This window comes from Dermacentor andersoni, chromosome 2 (genome assembly GCF_023375885.2).
Source record: "Dermacentor andersoni chromosome 2, qqDerAnde1_hic_scaffold, whole genome shotgun sequence".
In the NCBI taxonomy this organism is placed as follows: domain Eukaryota; kingdom Metazoa; phylum Arthropoda; class Arachnida; order Ixodida; family Ixodidae; genus Dermacentor; species Dermacentor andersoni.
Window position 1 is genome coordinate 112,717,884 of NC_092815.1, and position 24,031 is coordinate 112,741,914.

Consider the following 24,031-nt stretch of genomic DNA (forward strand, 5'->3'; position numbering starts at 1 on the left):
GTATGCATGTGTTCTGTTCTTCTCTCTCTATTTCCTTCTTATCATTCAAGGCCTCCTTGCGAACCCGTACTAAAATGATATATTGTGCTTTACGACTGTTTATTATACTGTGTCAAATTTCACGGGGCGACACATCATGTCAGATAAAACAACCTTTCACTGGTTTCCAACTTTCAACATTGAACACCGAAATTCCTCTAATTCTTTTCCTAATTTAATCGCAATAAAAGGAGAAAGCGGGCTCTTTTATGGCCAGCTATATATCCTGAGACATGAAATGTACTACCTAAAAAAAATCGATAAAGAAATCTCAACAGGCTCTAGACACAAACGAAAGTCACAAAGACACAAATAATGTCACATAGTGAAAGAAAAAGTATGAATGTCACTATACTGGCATTAGCACCAACATCATTGTCCTGCCTCTGAGACAATCACACATCGCACAGCAGGTGGGAATTCTCAATCTATAGAGATTGAAGTTATACCGGCTTTATTTGTGTTTATTTCATTTCACGTGCAAGCTCAACAAAGTTACATGTGCACACAATAACAGTGCGTTCATTGCACTCTACAATTTTTTTTTTTTGCACTAATTGCATTTGTGCTCTCGCTTCGCAGCAAAATTCTGCATCCCCAACCATGCGAAGAAAATTTTGTACGCTCGCTCCTACGTAGCGTTCAAAAAGCTTCGTGGAGCGGCGCCAGGTCCCTCTTTCTCCATCGTTTGCGGACCGCCACTAAGACAGAACAAAATTCATGCGGGCGACCGCGTGGTTAAGGAGCGTCTGATAATTGCCGTATATGTTCATGTACAACTCTTCCGTGAGAAAGTTAGCGATGTACGACTTGAAGTTGCTCATCCGGACTTCGTTCAAATCGAGGTTCGATCCCGGCCTGACGTCGAAGTTGACGCTTTCCACGAACAGAGTGCGCACGAATCCCGGTCTGTTCGGAGCCGCTGTGACCTCGAGCCGGCCGGTCGTGTTGTAGACGAGGGCGTCGACGTCCACAGATTTCACTATGCCCAGCAGGTTGTCTCCCTTGGTCTGCAAACGTGCGATAAGAAAAAACTGATTAACTTGCTGATCAATTTATTGATTTCTTAAACGGACATATTCGGAGTATTAAGATGCCTATCAATCAGCTTTTTTTTGTTGTTGTTGTTTTGAGATTTCTCAGTTGTTCAGGTTTAGTTTTTGCGTATGGGATAGCCAGCCCTTCGGTGGCCTCAAATTTAAAGCCAACCATTAAGACGATCATAGACTTATAATGAAATGTGCCACCTATACCTTGGCTGGCAACAGGGTGGCTGGCTGAAAGAACGACAGTGACAACGACGATAGGACCTTACTAATTTGAGCGCAGGACTGTCGACCACGAAGGAAGGGACGCATGAGCAAGAGGCCTTGTTAACAACTGCATTTTCGAAATAGAGAAAACAGACGCATTTATATTTGCGCTCAAACGCAACACAAAATGTATTTTGAACATTCCTTGTGATATGCAGTATATCCGTGAAGAGGAGCTTAGGATTGTCAATTTACGCAGACACCAACCTGACAACTATATGTGACGACGCACTGCCAATTTTTACATGTCTCTCCAACAGTATCAGGGCTCATGAAACGGACCTACTCGCTTTTATTCAACGTCTTCCTTTTATTGCAAGCTGTGTTGGCAACCCGTACGAAACAAGTAAAGAAAGAAAAACAGTCTGCTGAGTTTGTTCCTTGATCCCATTTTTCTTTTTCGGTTCTCACATTTGTTTATGACCACGAAGTATCATCATCATGGTTACCATCATTATCACCATTACCGCCACCACCCTTTTGTATGCCCCGTACGAGGCGAAGCCCTCTCCCAGAGGTCTCCAGTTACACCTGACTGGCGCCAGCTGACACCATCTTTGGTTTCTTAATTTCATCATGCCACTTCACTGCCGTCCTCAGCAGAATACTCCCTAATAAAGTGCCAAACTCAAATCTTTCCATACATTTCCCTTCAAATATAGAACTCCCCCCACCGAACCCGACAGCCGAATGCACGTAGTTTGCTTTCGTAGACGACGGCGATGTGTTGAGGACCCTTAACGTTGTGAAACAACAGCTATAAATCACGAATAAGCTCGAGGGCAAAGACATCGCAGAAACAGCAACATGTTACCTATGTCGTCGGACAGGGGCCATAGGAATGGAAGTTCTTGCGAACAAATAGCTAGCACCGGGACATGAGTTCCCAAAACGAAGTCTCCAGCTCCTTTGCAAACGTCATAATGATGTGAGTATTGAGGACGTACTGTCATTAAAAGAGCACGCCACGTGAATGGTAATTGTGCATAATTAGTGTAAATGACATCACGTGCATAGTCATTGAAGCCAATACGTAAGAAACGTGAAAGAATATGAGTCGAGCTCTCATAGCACAAAATACAGTAAATGTTTCATGCTTATGAGTAATTGCTTACACGGGATCGGCATCCTGTTTTGTTTAGTAATTTTTTTCCTGACCTAGCTACTCTCTGTTATCCTGCTATTACGCATATGCGCGAAGTGCTTTGCAAAAAGAAATCATTTTAGCCGGATGTATCACCACTATTTCCCTTTACTTTTTTGCAACATTACTATCAAGAATACCTGAACTTGGACCATTGCCACAGATACGAAGTTGGCATAACGAGAGTCGAATTGTTCCTTAAAACTGTGATAATACGCAAGGGAACGCAACGTGAGTCATAAGAAAAACTACTGATGACGACGCTTTACTCGATTTAGAAGTACAAGAAAAGTAAAAACGAATATGCAAATTTTTACTGTACGCCACCAGATCATTCCTTGGAATATTCGCATTCATTCTCGACAGAAAACAAAGAGAATAAATTCGACATTCATATCATACCACGGCGACAAGTTCCGCGAGGATGCCATCGAAGCTGAGTGTGCAGCTGACGCTCGTGTTCCCGGCCACCAGAGCGGGGATGCAGTCGCCGACGCGGATCACAGCCGTGTCGAAGTTCCTGAGCCCACCTCGCGTCACGTTCACTTTCAGGTCACGGTTAGTGATGGACGTCTTGTACACCTGAAAGCGCATTAACAGTTGCTTTATTACTGATGCCCGCGTACGTCTTCCGTAGAAGTGCTACTTTACCAACAGTTGTTAAGTGGTTACGGGTTGATTTGAGGGACAGTCACCTGACTTTCAATTTCATGTCGGGCCTATGATTACCTTCTCTACCAAGTTAAATGTCAGTTTCAGAAACACTAAAACCATACTCTGTCCACAACGTTAACTCATTTGCAGCTGGTAATTCTCCAACTTCGTTACTCCATATCCCCTTCTGCTGTCCTCTTCGTTATCTTCTTTCCGTTGAAAACCGTTCTGTCATTCTTACAAACCTGATTATCTCTACGGCGCAATACATGCGGCCAGCTGACATGCTGATGTCATGCTCAATGCGCCAGCCTTCGTCAATTAACCCCACATAACCAATGTTAGATTCTGTCCATCCTTAAGAGAGAGACCACCCGGAAGAGTGGGGCGTTCACGGCTTCTACGCTGACATGTAGCAGTTTTAAGAGGAAGCTTTAGCTCGGGCCTAACACCGACGCAGCCTATTCAAATACATGTAAAATGCAAAAACGTTTTTCTGAGATAACCCCTGGACCGATTTGAATGAAATCTGTTGTATTTGAGAGAGAAAGTTAAATTCTAGTGACTTTTGGAAGCGGAATTTAGAATTAGGAATTTTATGAAAAGGATTTCCAAAAACTTAAAAGTTAGAAAACAATAGATGCACGAAGCTTATAAATCAATAGCTCTGCATAAAGAACAGATATCGCGGTTCTGTAAACGGCATCCATTAGATCATTCAAAGCGGACAAATTCGATTTGTCAATTTATATCTTACGTGAATTTGTTACGTTGTGTACAAGGGTTCTGCAAAAGCTGGATTTCCATATTACTCCATTTTTTTAGATTGTTAAATGTTATGTTATGTTACATGTTATGTTACATTACATGTTACGTCATGTTACAAATATGTTACACGTAACATAACAAGTTTGTCCGCTTTAGATGTATTATCAGATGCAGTTCACAGTATTGTGATGTCATCTTCGCTTGCTGAGTTAGACAGTTGTAAACTTGATAGTTTCGTTGTCTGAAAATTTTCAATTTTTGCCAATTTTTAATAAAACATTGACGACCTAAATCAAAAATACAAAACAAACAGTCAGTAGATTTTAAGTTTTTCTTTTAAATGCAACATACTTCGTCAAGTTTAGCGCAGTGGTTGCCGAGAAAAACGAATTCTCCTTTTACATGTATTTAGATAGGAGCACCCGAGCTAAAGCTCTATGCGCGACACCCCATCCTGAACCCCTCCGGCAACACCAATAACACGCGTTCTAGCCAAGGCCACTCTTTTTTCTTTATGTCAAGTAAAGTGACTTCACCTGGATTGCGCTCTAAACCACGCTGCCTTCTATTTCCCAAAAGGCATTTAACTAGGTTTGGGTGCTGCAAATAGACAAGCGCAGTGCGTAGATCGGGCGGATACGATTCTGTCTCGATATTCGCCGAGAAAACCGATGAGAGTCCGCGCGCTCTTCCTCTTTGAGAGCAACTCGCTCCGACAGCCAGATGGCGTCACACGTGCGGTGCTTCCGCGCCACAGGCATGCCGGCGGAGGCGTACGAATTGCCAGAACAGCAACTCGAGGAACAGTAACTGAGCCAGAATGACTTGAAGACAGAGTATATTCGTGGTGCAAAAGGTTAGCGGAGTAAAAAAGAAATGGAGAGAATGAAAACCAACTCACAACTAACTTTATTTAGTGGTAAAGTGCGCATATATTGAATGATTCGATGCGCAGATACAAAGAGAGCAAAGCAAAATAAAGCTATTTCATCTCACGCAATGCAGTTAGTTGTGAGTTGGTACACTTTCTCCTCGCGTGTTATTTCGTCCGCTAACTTCTTCGACAGCTATGAACCAACTAGCCCAACACCTTACTTTGCTAAACGCGATGATTCGAGTGAAACGCGAAGCACACCAGAAATACTCTAGAAATTCGCCGCATGGTAAAAAAAGAAACGATAATTATATAGGTCCAGGTCTTACGGGGCAGAGCTTGTTACGAAAGAGAAGCAGCTGGGCCCTTGACTCCGGCGTGGGAGAAAGCAAGAGAAGGCATGTCGCTTGTGTGCGGAGCTCATCATAGCGCCTGCTCCATGCATACAGGGCAGCTGACCACCATGCACAGTTTCTTTGCGACATTTCATGTGCTTCCGTCTCGGATACAAGTAGGCGCGTTAAAAAAGTAATGTGGCAGAACGATCCGTGGACGGCCCTTACACCTTCTATAGTGTATAACGAAAACTTCCGGCGGGCCTCATGAGTCGCCCTTTTAGGTTTTCATTTCCTCCGCTGTCTCCTTCACCGCTGAAGTTTCATTTCGAGTTTATTTATTAGCACCCAAGTAACGGCTTTTTTTTTTTTGCACCTACTGGCCAGCTTTGCTGTTGTCATGCCAAATTGATTTTGAGCAAAGCTTTCTCCCTGTTAAAAATCTGTTTCATTTCCCCAGACATAGACTTTAATAGATTGCGGATATTTTGGGAGCTATTTCAGAAACGAGACTGAGTCGTATTTCCATCAGTCCCGTCCTTGCGTTTAGTAGAGTTGACATCATCGGCTATAAACGAGAGCATTGCGTACAGATGGCCAGCTGAGAGTGCACGTAAATACAGACACCTATAACATGCCTTGAAATTGTAGGGAGGCAATGAAGCTGCCGGGAACAAGCCAGTAGTTTCCCTGATGAGTGCAGGCATCCTCTGCAGAAGGACAACGTCGATGAAGTCATTCGCTTGGCTGGCACTGCTTGAGCCTCCTGGGCGAAAAAAAAAAATTGGACGCATAACATTTAAGATGGTAAAGTTTGCGATTCGTGATGGATAATCGTCTGAATAAGAACTAGAGCGACGTGGCGTGTAACGCTAAGTTAGTCCTCACTCACGTAGGTCTATACTCCGACACTTGCCTGAATTTTTCGTATTCGTACAACAATAACTACAGAGTGAGTGCTTCGGGTAAACTTGTACAGAGATGCGCCTCAAGGTGTAAAACAAGGCAACGCATTTTACCTCTTGTATGTGACATCTGACTACATGCGGCATATGCGTTTCACTTGGCCCTTTCACTGCGGCCGAGGTTGAACGCTCCGAACTCGGTTTGCTGAGACTGCATGGGGCTTTCGGATGCACCATCCTCGTCAGGCCATTTACTAATGGTTACCTTCCCCCACACGACATTAAAAAGAAAATGCTTTGTACACCATCTACCACCACCGGGATTCGGCCGCGCACCAGGGGAACAATGCGCAGTACGGAGATAACAGCTCCTACCACCGAGCAACTGCGCATATTTATTTTTATTTCACGGTAGTTATTGCAGAGCACAAATACATTTTGTAGGCAGCTTCCACAGAGAAACGGGCTAATGTGTTTCTTCCACTTGCAAGGCCAGCACAAGCACAATACAAAGAATTCCATGAAAGTTTTGATTCATCCCATAAGGATACCCTGCTCATGCAAAAGTCAGGCTTTGCGGAACATACTGAAATCGTGGTGAAGATAAACACCTTCCGAATATAAAAAATAACACTGTGGACTAAGCTCAGTTTGATCATATACATCCTTTAGCTGCACCATCTCTTGAATGAAGTTAGTCAATGAGGAATTTACTGGTTAGGCAGCACAACATGCGCGCTTTCGACAGTGAGATATCGCGCATCATTCGCGCTCTGTCATCTGTGCAGGGTTTAGCACGCCACACCGACTGGCAGAGTGGCAGCATCCGTGCTCCTAAAAAATAACTTCGCAAGAATAAAAATCCAACGCGGACAGTTCTGAACATTGAACCGTCCGGCATGCGCTAGGCTCAGCGTTACAGTTGTAAAATTTTCATTTATATATATTTATTCATGTATTTATATATTTATTACTGGACACTATTTCCGTAGCTTTCACAGATCAGAGGCCGCAGCAGGGAATACTGTAGCTGACAAAGACATTGTGCGCTTTTCAAAGACCAAGTAGCTCCTAGAACAAGTGCAGCGTCTGCTGTGATAGCTTGCTGCTTTTGCGGTAAATGAGTGCAGAGGCTGATAAAGCTCTGAAGTCGCCTAATACTGTTCAATCACTGTGTGTAAGGCACGTTTAAAGAAATTGGTTGATCCCTAATTCAGAAGGCATTGTCATAGCTACGGTTGAGCGTTTCCGTTTTCTTTTTTATAATAAAAGCACCCTCACTTTTCTGTTTTTCATCCTAATTTTAGAGAGTATACTCTCTCAGCGTTTACACTTCAAACAGGCAACCTAAGGTGGTGAAATTCCGCGGTACTTAATGTTAGCCAATCAATGAAATGCGGTTACCAGGAGACAACTAACAACCAAGCTTTCAAGGAGAGCGTACTGGAGGTATTCAGGCAGCTCTTGCTGCAGGGCTTGAGTCGCGTCAGCCCCAATAACAGCGACCTTGCCGATTTCTTGTAGATCGAAAATTCACGGGACATTTCAAACTTCTCGTTTGGGTCAATGATACGTACGCTAAACCAGAGTGTTGTGAGTGCATGTACCCCATGTTGCCTGAAACGTTCCTTGCGACACTGTCGTTCCGCTTTTGTGTCACAGCGTTACAGTACGACTGAAATGTCATGGTGAGTTCGGACCGTCCTTTTTTTTTTTTTGCGTCCACAAGGTCCAGCATGTTGGCAATCTCATTATGGTAGCCTAGATCCTCCTCAGCCCACAGCTACGAAATCTGTCCTAGCTGTATCATGAGCAAGGAGTAGAGTTAGTAAATGGTAAATGAAAGGTAGGGAGGCTAACCAGGACTAAGCCCAGTTGGCTACCCTACACTGGGGAAAGGGAAAAATGGAGCAAGGAGCAAACATCGCACACACGTGTGTCCTCCCACTCTAGCTTTCTCAAGATTGTCCTAACCGAGTCCAACGTTTCCCTCAGAAATATTATCTTAATAAGGGGGTCACGCTTTACTCTACTGTCCCCAATCAGAGCCTGAAGCTTCTTGCATTTCTCACCTTTCGCGTCACCAATTTTCACGAAGGTAAGAATGGGGCGCCAGTAGTCAAGAACATCCTACAGCGATCCGTAAAAAAAAAAATAACCATCTGGTAGGGCAAACAGCGGTCGAGAATAACTTAGCTGCTCGTGTACCAGGTCATTGAAGAAGCTGAACTTTATTGGTTAAAACCGAGTTCGGCAAATTAAATGGGGCAGAATTTTATCGGTTTCTTTTCGGTTTAAACGGAAAACTGCTGAACCCTAGTCACAGCGTGAAAGTGAAACGTGTATTCTAGGTAGCAGTGGCAGCTTCGTTGCACATAACGAGTCCATAAATGCGCACAGTCTTTTATTAACTACAGTTTCGCTCGGAGGGCGGGACAATAGCAGCGATAACAAGTGCATCAGGCCTGTGCTGCTACGCAGTGTAACCAGCACCCCGGAGGCTACCGGGTGCCATAGGCACAGGCGTCACATGTTCAAAGGTGAGCAGAAGCTCGCAAACAGCGTGAGCCGGCTCGGCGCCTTCGGAGCACTGTTCCCTGTAGGCGCCGACTAAGACCGCGAGACTCTCATAAGCCCTAGAATCCTTATTATCCTTATACGTGTCCAGGCTGCTGGCCATGTTGTATACGAAATTACTCCGCAATAGAGAAAATGATACCTGAATATCCTTATTGCAACAAATATGCATCTTCAAGGGCACAATACTTAAATAGAGCGAACCTTTCTATGCCTATTGTTTCTAATCATTAGGTAGGCACAAAAAAGGCAAAGTGTCGCCATCTCGTGAAATTAAGGGATGACTATTGCGTGACGCACACACGTGGGACAGATTTTCGGTGGAGTCCGGCATAAGGCACTTTCGTGTTGAAATGGGGTGAAGGGGGTGCTGCCAAAGGCTGTGGACGCAATAATCTGTATGCATTTGTATGCAATAACTTGCCTTTAGGTGGTGATGTGTCTCTCTCCAACAGTCCTAAGAAATCTTGCACAGTTTCTTGGTATCTGTTCCTGTCGTCAGCCTCTGCGTGACCTATACATTTCCATGCGGTTGGTCAGCCAGTATGCGCTTATGAATATTCCTAATCTGCAGCAAATTTCCAGTGCACCAAATTGCAAGGCCACTGACACTGAAGTTTGGTGCAAAAGAAAACTACAGCTTCAATAAACCATTGTGGTTGCTTGTCTTTCTCGTTGACATAAAAATTTCAGGTACAAATAAAGGAAAACATTATATGTACCTGCATGCTTGTTTGGAAAAAATATATTCTTCTGTAAATCTATATGAGTTAAAATGTTCAGCGGCTCTCTTACTTTGAACCATAGTGGATCTGGGCATGTTCCCTTGCGTTTTATTAAAAACACGCGTTGAAGGCCGGGCGCTGCGTTCGAAGTCTAGCAATAAGGGCGAACTGCAGCGATGTTACGTTATCATGCAACAGACGAAGGCAGTCGAAGTCTGGTCGAAGTCTGGTGTTTGATATGCCTGCTCCTACATCAGAAGGTTCTCGTTTCTGTTACGATCTCAGGTCCCACACAAAACCCGAGTTCTACCGAGAAGTTATGGACCGCAGGTGCCTTGGCAGAGCTCTTTCTTGATTTCCAGTAAAATATTCTTGTGAGCAGCAAACCTATTGAGCGATTCGCGCGGACCTTAAGTTTCAGAAGCGTCACAAGAATTGAATCAAATTAACTGTTACTCACAAAAAAATTTATAAAGATAGCAGCCCTAATGGCACTCATGAAACACCTACTAACTCCTACACCCGCACATAACAAGTGCGCATTATGAACGTCAACACGAAAACAAAATAAGAGAAAGCGTTAATAAAAAGATGGACCCGAGCCAGAAAATGTGCAAGCCCATTTCAATTTAAGTGGATCATCTTTGTCGCGGTCTTCGCTCATAATGACCATATCCTTCTCGCCCAGTTTTTATTACTGGATACATGGAAGCCAGCAGTATACGTCGCTTAGTATGCAGTCGTAGGCTTTACTGTTGGGAACCTACAATGTAACGAAAGCGTTCGCGTTCGTACATGATCATCTGTGCGTACATCGGTTGTCGGTGCGCTCAGTGTTCCACACATAAAACCAGACAAACAGAAAGTGCCCTAGTGTTTTCTTCCGCACGATATGTTTGCTCGATACAAATGGTACCATTGATCTTTCTTTTTTTTGGGTGTGAGCGCAGGTTGAACTTCTTTCTTTTTACGTGCGTAAAACAGTCGTCATAAAATGAGAGTTCTCGTTTCAACAACCACTCCCTCGAATAAAACCATTAATTAGCCGTCAAAGCAAGCAAATCTCCATTTTGTGCAGAAGCACATCGCACAGAGGAATGGGCCCAAAAAGCCTGCAGCGGGCAAAACAGTTTTATGCGGATAAAAGAAAGATTTGTAACACTTACCGAAGTACGCGACGACACACAGCAGCGCAAGAAAATGCTTCATTATTTTGTCGTTGATTTTATTGTTTTTTAGTCCTTTACTGAAAAGAGAGGAAAATAAACACACAGTTTTCAGATCAAGAGTCGTTAGCACTACAATGTATGAGCGCAAAAGTTGCGGTTTCCCGCTGTGTTTTCTTATTTCTATATTAAAGAATGGTAAATCACGGCAGGAAAGCGAACGAACAGGCCAAGCGACTTCACATGAGCTCTTCCTTACCTTCTAGTGGTTCACTAAAAGCAAAGGACTTGACCCGCAAAGAGCTACCTCAGGGCACAGATATGAATCTTCACGACTCTAAAAAATCACGCGGATTCTTGTGCTCTCTGCTATTTTTTTTTTTTTTTGCCGTCTTTCACGATTATGTATATCTAGAATATCACAGAATCTAACAAAAGTTCGCCTGTTGTTTTTTCTTTTTTTTTTCATTTACAACACCTAATCACCTCTTCTAAGGTTACCGTCCTTCAAGATAACCAATTTATCGCAATTTTAAGAGAGAACAGACTGAAACTGAGGCATCCTTGACCGAGGCCTTCTTTTGCTTGCTACAAGGGGTAGTAGATTTGGTAACGCGCCACATCTCTTGGAAGAAAACAGCGTCCGCTGAACATGACTCTTTTAGATATACTTTCAACTCGACGTCTCCGCTTTCCGATAGCTCCTTTATTCTTTTTTTAGGACACAACCGGTATAATCTTGTTTCTTTAGAACGAAGAAAGTCACTGATAAGCGGGCAAGACAGAGTAACATGACGAAACTGCTTATGTCGAATAACATTCACCGTAAGGTTTTGACATCGCTACTGCGTAATTTCATTAATACTATCGGGAAAAAAATCTGTCAAGGAGAACACTATTGCTAACGTAAGGGAGGTGCACTGCATGTACTATAGTTATGCACCTGCCGGCACAAGTTTTTCGGAATGCGGACACTGTAAACACGTTCAAATATTACGCGGCACAGGCACGTCACTTGCAATCAGAAGCAGGCGCTGCGGTTAAGTGTGGCCATCGGCCACGTCATGCACAATACGCCTGCTGTCCTCTTGTCATCGACGCTGGCAGCATTGGGCTCGGTCACACCTTGAAAGCGAGACTTTCGAGTACACTGATTACAGAGAGATTTCCCATAATAGAGTACAGCGTATAATTCACTTATTCGCCTTGAGCGAGATAGTTAAAGTGTGCGTTGCGTGACAGTTTACGCCCTATTCCTTCACGCTGGGCAAGCTGCAAGCCAACAGAATGATTTAGCGTAGTAGAATTCTGCCAATGTACTGTCGTCAGATGCCGTGTGCGCTGAAGCAATTGCTCACGGCAAAGGCAACGGTAGCAACCATAGCGGGTCGCTGATTGCTCTCGCGCTGGCGGCTAGGGGCCAGGAACTGCTGGACGCATATGGGACCTGAGAAGAAGGTTCCACCCCATCTGGTGCCAGCGCGCACCAACCGTCACTAAGGGCTCAGTGCAAAAGTTGATTCTCTCTCTCTCTCCCGGTAAGTTCGCAGTCATGCAATCCTCTTGTTTAGCAAATGCGCTCGTCTGCGCAAGCACTTTTAACTGTTCAGCAACCTTGCCCGCCTTTGGTGGCTGTAGCGTATGCGCGTTGGGGCGACTTGTAACACCTGGGTATCGCCCGGACAAGCAAGCAGCTGTCAGAAACTCCAAACGCTCACGACCACATGTCTTCCAGCAACAAGTTTGGGTTACATTATATATCGCCGAATAATGGCGCAATAAGTACCTTGTTGCGGAAATAAGAGCGGGCTGTTTGTCCAGGATATGTGACAGGTCCTTATGACGCATCGGTCTGTGTTCCGGCTAATCATTATAGCCCACGTTCAGCAAAAATCTTGGCACGCACCACTTGTTTTTCCAAATAACAAGAACGAAGCGCGTTTCGGAAAGTTCGTTCTTAGCTATCGGCTACAAGTGAATACGTAATATTACAATAAGACAAGAATTCGGCCGCAAAACTCGCAGACAAAGGCGACGGCTCGTTCGATCATGATACCACAATGATGCAGCCACGGCTTCCTGCGGTGGGCTTACTCTCTACTAGCAAAAGCTTGTGAGCACTAGAACTTCTAAACCTATTCAACCACTTCCGCTGCATAGCCGTCACCACGGTGCCGGTTCTCCGCGTTATTCGTGCGAGATAAGGCCAGCCACCTGCTGGCCGCTAGTCGGCGCTTCAGGTCTGGTTAATCTTAGGCGTGTTAGTGGCGAAGCACCTCTAGTTTCGTCGGCTTTGGCAGTTATACGCTGCGGCACTGCCAGCCGAACACCACTATAGTTGACACTACTTGCCCTGCTTCGAAGGTATTGTAGCGCATGTGAAACGAACACTCAAAGAAGCAAGGAAGGCACCACTGCATTTTTCAGGATTGTGGCGAAAATTGACGAAGGTCGGGAGATTGTGTACTAGGCCTCATGCACTTTTCTTTGAACCTACAGATGCTAAAAGACTCATCAGCTCAAGGCCGCTAGAGGTACATTACGCATACATATATATATTTGATATAGTGTTTCTAGCACGCACATCAAGTTGTAGCCCTGAATCGTGATCTATAACTTGTCGAGCCGCGAATCCCAGTCAGTAATTGAACTTCGGGTCTCCGGCTCAACGGCCATAGGGCCCGCTTGTCTTATCCGCCACACCGGATGTTTGCCGAACGCTAATTGATTCCCGACGTGCGCGCACTCTCGCGCATGGATACAACGCGAGCGGGACATACATGAGCACGCAAAACATGCAAGACATGAAGGAGCAAGCAAACTCACGCAACCAAACCAAGGCCTCTGCCGACTCTCGCAGTCTGTCACTGATATAGCACTGACCGGCCGAGAGACAGACGTGTGCGACTCGGTGACGTCACCCGCTTTTCTCTCCTTTCTTCGCTTTCAGAGCCTTTATCTCGATCGCGCGTTTTCCCGCCTCAAGAGTCGGGTTTCCTCCAAAGGGTCTGGTAAAGAAGACCAAGGCCACGACGCTGCGATCTAAGCGTCGCACACATTGTTTTTCCACATCCACACTTAAATGAGCCGCTATTTAGCTCGTCGCCTACTTTCAATTCATACATCGTCCCTCGTCTATGCAAGAGACAAATACACCGCGCTGAAGTAAGTATGTATAAGGGGCGCTTTCTGTGACTCCTGCAACAAATCAGGGTTGGCTGCTCCTCTTTGGGTTTAGGAAAGTGAGTCTGAAAAATAATCTACGGCGTCAGAAATGTGCATGGTGACAAAACATTTGTTTCCCTCAATTGCGTAATAAACAAGGAGGTATCAAAACTCACTACCGAAGCGCTTTGGAGCGCTTCCACAGTAGCACAAACAGCTTCGCTGTAGAAAGATTATGCTCTGTAACGAGAACTCCAGTTAAGGAGTGTGAAGCTCACGCGGGAATAGTGCAACAGCAGTGCAACGACAACTTCATGCAGTGCAGGGAAAATAGCAAAGATAGCGAGCGGAAAAATAAGTGTCAGCGCAGAAGCAAAAGTAACACGTAATACGCGGCTTGTGCAAGAGTGTTAGCTTTGTGAGCTGAAAGCGCAGTCTGTGCTTGTAAAAACCTGTTCACTTTCCTTTTTTTTAGCATTACGATCTGTCATTACCCCTCCTCCCCTATTTGTTGTCACTGCAGCCAGCGGCCATACTTTATCAAAACAAAGATAATCTCGGAACTGGGCCAATAAAGCAGTACCGTCCGATAGCCAGATTCCCCATTCCATTCACATTTGTTCAGCCTTTAGCAGCTTTTTCTTAAATTTGCGAAACGTGACAGAGGAAGGTGGCTGTAGTTGGTATAAAGATACAGTATTGGATACAAGTATCTGTGGTATAACCTAGATCGTGATGCGTGGCATAGCGTGGACAACGTGTTTTGTAACACTACCTCACTGGCTATTTCGAGAACGTGAAACAAAACATTGCAAGGATGCGACAGAAAGGTTAATTCCTTGAGTCAACGAAATACGATTTCCATTTCCTGACTCAATTCAAGAAGTCAAGGTAACAAGCTGACGCTTTGAAAATTTTCTAATAAAGGTTCAAAAGTCGAGAGCAAACAAATATCCGTCTATCGTACAGTCAGACATACTGCGCTTCCCGGTCTTCCTTTCTTCTGTCCCTTTTCAAGATATGTATCTTGCGCCACAAAGTATACCTAGGAAATCTAAGCACCAACTTGCCCAAGAAGTCCTTTTGGAATACTACAGAAGGTTTGAAAACTGAGTGGCGACTTGGGCGAACTGGTTACGCATTGAGAAATAGTTTTTTTTCGCTGTGTCCGTGTCAGATGTGGGTAGACAGGGGTAATTGGAGATCGCTGGGCGAGGCCTTTGTCCTGCAGTGATGATGATGATGACCGTATCTGTTAGCGCAAAAAGAAATGCCGCAATGAAAGCTGATGGAGTTGGTATATTACGAAAATACGAGCATACCAAAACGGCACGACAAGGCTGGGTAAGAAAAGATAACACAGCACACACTAACAGCAACTCTGTTTCAAAAGAGATATGTGTGCATAAATATGTTGAAAAAAAAAACCCACATGCACAAGTTGAATTTTGGCTGCAGACATTACGATAATAGACACATTCAGCAGAACCCATCTCACGATGAATGTCGACTGTAATGCGTTTAGTATTATATGGTGCATCAATATAGTATCAATATAGTGACACAACGTATTGCCACCGTCAAAGCGAGTTGTGCACGAGGCGTGTACTGCAGCGGAACTCCTCTTTCGCACTTCCCTAAGAACACTCGGCGCCATCTAGCGCCGCCACCACGAAGCATGCGCGTGGCCTCCAAAACGCATGGCGCGCCGGTGAAGTGCGAAAGCTGAGAAACACGTCATGCGGCAATCGTGCTCCTCTTGCGGTTAAGTAATTAGACGCAATTTTGAATCTAATTGCCGCGCGACAGGCCGCTCGAGGCACTTTGAGTATGTTCGCCGGCTCCTTTCACGCTCGGAAAAACACTTTTATGTAGTACGTATTGAGCAACAGAACCTGTACCGGGAGTTTCTCATGTTGCTCTACAATTTCCTTATTTACACTTATCATCTAATTATAATATCCGAGAAGTTAATTAATTATTACTAATTATATCATTAGATGGCATGCAAAACTTATATGGGTATGTCCAAGCGACGGCAAACAACATTACCTTGGTTCTGTCCAGCTACGTGGCATTTGCATATTTTAAACGTTCTTGCATGATAGCTGGAACAACCTGTTCTATACAGTTTAGTTGAGGAGACTGCAGGTCGCGTTCGACCAGATAAAGTAGCAACGGCGCGCGTTCATTCGTACGCTGAGGGCAGGGGATGCCTATCGGCGAGACGACGCGGGATAACGCGAGCAGCCAGAGAAGGGCGCCTCCAAATGGCGTCGCGTCACCCTATCTGCTCCGTCGAGGCAGTGCCCTCGCCGCACTGCCTCACGCTCTCACTTCCTCACGGTGACACACTTTCGCGCGTCACTCTCAATCATTTCGGATTTCCCGCGAAGCGCCGGTTGCGTCGTACCGCCGATAGGTAGCCGCTGCCGTCACCGGACTGATGGACGCACGAAGTTACTACTTTATCTGCTTGGTCGACCGCCCCTCGCAAGCAAGCCGAGAAGCGTCTCCACCGAAAGTGTGTATATATATATATACTTTTGTTCTTTGGCGCATGGCGTGCATAGGAAGAGGAATTTTCGAAAGACTCCTTTGGATTATAGCGACCGATTTCGCAGGGTTATCGACTCGGCCCCCCCAGAACAGCGCACAACCGAGCGGAGAGGCATTTCGGATATATATATATATATATATATATATATATATATATATATATATAACCCTGCGAAATCGGTCGCTAATCCAAAGGAGTCTCTCGAAAATTCCTCGTCTTATGCACGCCATGCGCCAAAGAACAAAATTGCAGAAGGCCATTCAAATTAACGTTTTTACAGAAAGGATTAGGCCCTACTTCGTTGTTGTTATTTATTATTATTATTACTATTATTATTATTATTATTATTATTATTATTAATTTTATACCTTTGATTCTCGAATGCTCCAGTTATAAATGTCTCTCCTTATGACATTTCCCTTGCGCTTCCCGATAAGTGTAACCCGTCACTATACTCCGTTCCATACATAGCAGTCAACGCTGTGGAGGCTAGAGAGACTTCCTGCAGTGGTTTCGTTCGCACTTGCATATAGTTCGATGTTTATTTTTACCGCAGTTGTGCGCAACTGTATTTTTTATAAAGGCTCAGTATTGAATGAAACAAGTTTCAATCCTTAGAAACGAACACACTGTGGTATACGGCTGCTAATGCGTTGTTTTAGATCATTTTTATTCTTGTTGTTCTTTTCGGGTTTTTTATTTGCAAACCGTTCCGAGGAGCCTTACGTCCATGCTTGCGCGATCGAATGCTGTTGGTGCGTAGCGAAGCATGAACGAAACGCGCTGAGTGATAACTTTTCCTGACCGAACTTCTTGCGTAGATTCCATAGCATTGATTGCTATGCATGAAACGGAGTATAAAGATAACTCCCTCTGTGTCAGCCATGAGGCAAAACTCCAGTGGCATTAATAAACCCCCTCGCTTTGCTGTCAGGCGTGGCGAATAAGTTGATTTATATGATTCCTTGTCCACCACCGATTGGTCACTGCTCACAGGTGACACCAGTGTTGATGACCAAGAAGAACAATTTACGAACCTTGTTTTCGAGCCAGTATGCGCCAATACATTTCCCAGTACAATCCTTAGCACTCTAAATATCCCCGATGGTTTTCATCTCATTTTATAAGTGCCCTGAAGCAGAAAGATCGCGCTCACCGTACATCCAAAAGTCCTGTGGCTAGTGAGCAGAGAGAAGAAGGACGCTTTTTCAAACTCTCTGCAAACGCCTACATGTTCCTTAGTGCTTCAGACTCAATTGAAAGAAAGTCAAGGCAACACGATGGCGCGTTGCAAATTTTCTACTGAGTGTTCAAAATTACAGAGCAAATAAATATCCGTCTATTGTATAGTCAGACATACTGCAGAAGGCTTGAAAACCGAGTGGCGACTTGAGCGAGCTGGTTATGCATTGCGAAATAGCTTTTTGCATTTGCATTCTCGCATATTGCATTCTTGAAAAAGAACACCTCCGATCGGCCGGCGGAATTTTGGAATAAATCCTCAAGCGCTCTAGTAAACGTGGCCAGTGCTTTCCCCTGCTTGACTATAGAGGAGTAGAAGTCCAGGCAGTCGCAGATTGTTTTTCTGCCCATTTCTTCTTCTCATATAAAACTGCAGGTCTCAACGCTGGAGTTAGTTGGCAGCACACGACGGTTCCTACATCTAGTGCCGTGTTGTCTAATGAAAAGCTCATCAGCGAATGCCTTAAGCGCTTGAAGCCTTTCCTATCCTTCGGCTCTGATGGCATCTACTCCGCAACTTCTAAAGGCTTAGGGTAGTATGCTTGCCCCAGTATTGACATATACATTTAGTAACTCTCTGAATGCTTCCACTTTCCCTCACATGTGAAAAACTGGTCATCGTTTTCCTCTACTTAAATGGCTGTAAAACCGATGTCCCGAATTCTCCTCTCTGTGCCACATCTAAGATTTTTGAGCTTGCTCTTCACAACATATTGTCTTTTACTGTGAAGAACTCACTCATTTCGAATCAGCATGGATTTCTCATCGGCCGCTCCACTACGACAAATCTGGCAAGTTTCATGATACAGATCTCCGCACCGGTACTCCCAAGGGGACAAGTTGACACCGTTTACTGTGACCTGAGCAAACCCTTTGATGTAGTCTGCCACTCACTGCTTCTAACCAACCTTACGTACTGTGATGTTGACTAGTCAGCTGTCAATCTCTTGCGCAGCTATCTTCGTGATAGATCATATTACGTTAACGTCAATGGCCAAACCTCTTTTTACATGACAACTAGCAGCGTCCCTCAAGGATCAGTATTAGGACCGTTCCGTATCATAATTTTTATTACGGATGTCTATTTCGTTATTCGGAACTCTTCTTTCCTTATATAAACCGATGAGATCGAAATTTTGAAGAGAATTCAGACTGTTGATGACTGTCGCACCCTGCAGTCGGACCGGCTTTCCTTTTCTAAAGGGTGAAAAAATCATAACCTCTCCTTGAACACAGCTAGCTAAGACCAAGTTCGCGACTTTCACATGCATAACAGTAAACATTTCTTTTTCTTAATCTGCAGATTCTATACCGTTGTGCAAGGCACAAATCATTGATCTCAGTGTACTTTTCGAGGCAACCTCACACTGTTATGCTCACACTAAACGCGATGCTATGCGGGGTATGTGCTCTCTTGGCTCTGTTTGCAGACTATCGAGGGAGTTCGTCTCCTACACCGTTCCTCAAGTCGTGCACAACTGTCTTCCTCAGCTTGAATGTGCGTCGATCGTCTGGAATGGCTTTTCCAGATCCAACAGTGACATTATAGATCGGGCCCAGAAAACGCTTCTAAGCATATATCACCGCCGCTTTGCAAACACTGACATTTTACCTTGTTCTAACAATGTTCGATTTGTCATTGCCCTTAGATCGCTCCCGACGTAATCGCGCTGACTTTCTGTTTCTCTTCAAACTCCTTCACGATATCCTCACATGTCCCGACCTCCTCAGTTGTAGCATTTTAGATTACCTTTAAATACACTAAATACACTTCCTTACAACTTTTTCTAAACTAAATTTTTGTGTAAGTTACTGTTTAAGCTGACGGTAATGAAGCAGTTTCTGTGTTAACTTGCTTTTAAGGCTCCATCAGTCGTACTGCTGTAACAGCCGGCATTTAGGCGTCATAAATCGTGTGAGCTACTACTTAGAAGACTAGGTACCATAACCGATGCGATGTCATTGCTGGAATCGACGTAGTCATTAGTTTAAACATTCACTTCCCAAACCGCCTGAATGCCGGCATATTCCCTATTATGAATATGATCCATGTTTGATGCTGATCCTTATCCTTGTCATGTACGCCTCCTTTGTGCCGCTGACGCTGTTTTCATGAGCATGTCAATGTAGAATTGCACGCGAACACACCGCCATCTTGTCAAGAATTGTCGATTTGCAATGCCACATAGTGTAATCCTAGCCCACTACAGTAGAGTTCGTTCTCACCTCTGAAATGAGTTTATCCACAGAAGCCGCCGCTTTCAGAATTTTTGTGCAGCGTAATACTTTACAGTATTTCCCCAGTGCTTTTATCGCGCGAGAGTTCAGGCCTGTGGTTTATATCATGGGCCTACACCATCGCATTGTGCTGGCATCAAATGGTCTTGTGTTCCACCTAAATATCTAAGTGTTCCGCTGCATGTCTACAGATTAAGTGTGCCCTATTGGAGACAGCGCGTTCCAGCCCTTGATCGCTACACACAAAGCTTTGTCTAGCACTGCCTCTGAATATTGGGCAGAGAAGAAACCTACAACGTGTTTTTGGCAAACAGAATTTCCTATTTCTCTAAGGTTCTTCACTGCGCGAGGCTTCACATTCAATGTTTCACAGAATTTCTTCCATAATGTATGTGGGTTTCCGGTCTTTAACCTACAAGACGCGGAAACATTTCAAAGCCGAGCATTATATGGTTGCTCAGTCAAAAAATTGCACGTGAAGCCAGAAAACCCGTTTCTCGATACAAAGCGAGAATGCGCACTCGGTTTGTGTGAGCGGTTGATAGCTGCCATCCAGAATACAGTGACGAACGACCCACTCTCAGCGATAACAAAAGGCGCACCGGCGCAAAACATTGTACGAGCCCGTCCGCCTTTCGACGTTCCCAATGGGCCATGTGTACGAAGTAGGCGTCAGACCTAGGACGGAAATGCCTAAGCCTATACTAAATACACCCGACTAGCGAGGATGGAAGGTGTCTAAAGGGGACCCAAAATGAGAGAATGCGCGACTCGGGCACTAATCACATATGCACGCTCAGTCATCCCCCTCCGCTGCTTATGAGGGCATTAACGCGTTGGTTACGCCAAGCCGGACATCGCGCAAACAAATTAAGTGGAACCTCCATGCATGAATAAGAACTGCCGAAGGTTATGCGTAGCAATATGTGGTGGCAGGCGTGGTGCGGGATGCACATGTTCGGCAGTGTGAATATGTGCATCTCTCTAATCGAACTCCTCACTCATATATAACGCATAGTACATCACCATAGCCCCCACACATATCGTTGTCACGCATAACACATTCCGCACCACGCCGACCGCGATATACAGCTACGCTTATCTTACACAGTTCCCGTTGAGGGAGGTTTCACTTCTTTTCGACTAGTTTTGGTGGGAGGCTAGGTTTGCTTCATTTTTATGTGCAATTAATTACGCGGTTCCTTATTTTTTAGACATTTGTAATATTTGTTCTGTGTCGCGAAAATTTTTTTACAAGAAATCCACATAGAGACTGTTCCCACCGATTTTTTGTTGATCGATATATGTCATTAAAACACAACATGATGGCTTGCGAAATTCAAGATGAACTCTCAGCAATGCCATTTTTTTACAAAGTACACACTGAATCCTTACCAGTTACAACACTGCTTCGGAAAAGGATAGTTTAGTTTCGGTCATTGACTGTCGCTTTTGTAACTATATAATGGGCCTGAAACTTTTGAGCACTGTTTTATTGTCTGTAAATATGCGTTTTTGTTTTGAATGTTCTCCATAAAGGTTTCAAAAAAGAGTTGTTTCTAAGGTTTCACAGTATCCGCTATCTTGTTGTATCGTGCCCAGGACTTACTATATCATAGTTCTTACTTATAGGCGTGCAGCCTATGAGAAGCTCGTATGTCAGACCGAAAATGCAGAAAGAATTGTTTCTTCAGCACCACGTTTCACTCAAATGATAAAGCACCTGAATGGCTTTTACGATAAAAATGAATGTCAGCCGGAGCTGTATATTCTTTTATTTGGTGTTTAGCCTGCGCTTTCTAGTTTTTAGCATGACGTTTGTATAACGTTTTCGTCCTATGTGCTGCTCGTTTTCCTGTCATTGTTTGTGACCATCTCGTGCTCACAATATTGTAAATAGTAGCTGTGCATAAGCCGTTTTATGCATTGTAATATATAATTTGAAAAAAAAATCGCACGATAGCGCAATGGGAAGTCCACCTACGCTGAAATGGACGTTGCTGCGCTGACATGGGTTTGAATTCACGTGGTGGCCGTCGTAGACACGGTGCTCTTTTTTTCCTTCGTGAGTGAGCGCTGGTGAAGCGCGAGGCGATGAGGCGCCCTGACGACGAAAATTTGCTTCGAGGACGCCAACGGTCCTCATCGGGGTGACGGCATGAACGGACGGACCGATGAGCAGGCAAGGCAAGCCTAGTTTCGAAACCTGAGCTGCTGCCGCTGCTGTAAAACCTAGGCACCGCGAAGCAACTGAGTTTACCGGCCTCCTCATTTAGATTAAACATTGTGGATATCGCTCTCATGTAGCAAGTCTTCACACCGGTGGTCGAGTGCCACTGTTACACTCAAATCGCAAGTTCTTTTTTACTGCGAAGCGTGTGGCCATTTCATGGTTTCTGGAGCACTATAGCCACCACAAACCTCAAGTCGTTTCATTAGAGTGGCCTCAGGTGCCGTGACCTTCAAGAAAGAGAAAGGCTTGGCATTATATCCGACGGGAAAACACAATCTCGGCCATCCACACTCTCATTACGGTGGGCCTATTGGTATAGATTGAGCTGGATGTCTCGGGGGAGTGTGTGCCCGACGTGTACGGTAGCTGCGTGTGCGTGACGGAAGTAATTATAGCATACGCGGAGTTCCTGTTTCCTTTTGTTGTCGCGACTCGCAAACCCTCCTTTTGGCTCAGAGCTCCTGTTTTTCATTTTCTTGTTTTTCTTTTTCTTGCATTAAGTGTTTTCCTCCTTCGTGTCCGCAATCTTTCGCCGCAAGTCTGGTGGGTTCGTAGTGAGGAATCACTTTCTTTTTCATTTTTATTATCGAGTGGGTGCGTTGAAAGCTTGCTTTTCACTAAGCGACACATTTGTTCACTGCAGAGAGAGCGAACAAGTTTAGGTTTAACGGGTCGCATACAGTACGCCAGCTAAATGTGGTTTCACATGTCAGGCGATGGGTAAAAAGATGTGAAGGCTCGCGCGCATCTCTTGCAGATTATTTTTACATATAGATAGCAGTGATCTCTGGCTTCAATATGTAACTTATTATTGCAGTAACTGGTGCACCAGGGTGCCGTAGGCGTGTATTTCAGAGACATTAGAGCATTTCTAGCTTTTTCTAGATTCTTTCGATGCAAGAGCAGTCCTTGCAAACCACTTTCGTGAAAAGGGTGTCTCGTGAAACGAAGGGATGTGTGACCTGGGCCTCAAACCGGTATTGAACCGAAAACCGGGATACACATATTGTCTTGATTGAAACGGAACTGAACGAGAACGTTATGATTTGTTAAACTCTGAAGCTCAACTATGAAGTACCTGTGCCTCAACTATGCTGCCTCATTTGTAAACACAAACGAACTTCGCGCCATATTAGAAGGGTACCGGCAGAGGACGATTTTCAATGTGTCGCGTCGGAAGGCAAGCGCAGTAATATTAAACTTTGGACGCTTGAATTTGATCACCGCCAAATAGTTTCCCGTTAAGAAGCGCTTTCAAGCTGTGCTGTGCTTTTGGTCACACTGGTATCTAAGCTTAAGTAGGTGAGATGGAAACGACCTAATGCTTTTAAGCTGTGTTTCAACAACGTGTATTTGGAAACGAAGGCTTCTTTGCCTGTTATGCCTGCTATCTGGAATTGGTGTTGAAAATTTTTACATTAGAATAAAATGGTGTGACCTCCATGACTGGTGTATGGACATCGTTTGGAAGAAACGGGTGAAGGAAAGGAAAATTTTACAGGGTAAGGTAAGATTGTGCGAAAAAAAGGCTTCGCTCAGGGGTACTCCAGGAGAGTGTCCTGGAGCGAGTGGAGCGGCAGCTTCCCTCGAGGCCTTGTCCATTGTTGAAAACTTGTGAGGTAAATGGGTGCCCACAGCCTGATTATAATCTTGAGTCGGTGCTAAGTATACACAGCTCATGCCCACGCAAGATGGAAGACGTCAACTTGCTTTCCGGTGCTGCACCTCAAGAGCGATTTATCGATGTATCTAATCATACGACACCTAAACATTTTTTTTATATGGGTGCCAGGCTGGTAGGTGTCACAGTCATGCCCGTTCTGGATCTTCGTCAGCACATTTTGGCCACTTCTACATATTTTCGCGAAACGTGATCCGGATCTTCTGACAGAGTGTTTTCCGGTGACTTCTTGATTAAACTAGCATTGCGTTTTTGCAAGTTGTTATTATTGCTGCTGTAGCCATATAATAAAGCTATTCGCAACCTTATTGCTCGATTTCATCTGCCATGACCCCTGGTGTTGACATGCCTGTCAGTATGATGCTTTTTTACAGGTTTTCGTGCTGATGAATACCAAAACTAATCATCGACA

The 24,031-nt window shown here is 44.6% G+C and overlaps 1 protein-coding gene across 2 annotated transcripts; it reads right to left on the reverse strand.

Annotated features, from left to right (window-relative positions):
* Positions 1–453: 453 nt before the first annotated feature.
* Positions 454–13,399, reverse strand: LOC126541208 (salivary anticoagulant protein P23-like). 2 transcript variants are annotated; one of them, XM_055076565.2, is made up of 6 exons: positions 13,327–13,399; positions 10,501–10,580; positions 9,034–9,123; positions 5,766–5,893; positions 2,899–3,078; positions 454–1,049 (listed from the first exon to the last, which is right to left on the reverse strand). In XM_055076565.2, the coding sequence occupies exons 2-6, from the start codon at positions 10,541–10,543 to the stop codon at positions 741–743; spliced, it is 750 nt and encodes a 249-aa protein (XP_054932540.1). In that variant the 5' UTR covers positions 10,544–10,580; positions 13,327–13,399; the 3' UTR covers positions 454–740. The 2 variants fall into 2 exon arrangements, with proteins under 2 accessions (XP_054932540.1, XP_054932541.1); XM_055076566.2 differs by lacking the exon at positions 9,034–9,123.
* Positions 13,400–24,031: the final 10,632 nt, after the last annotated feature.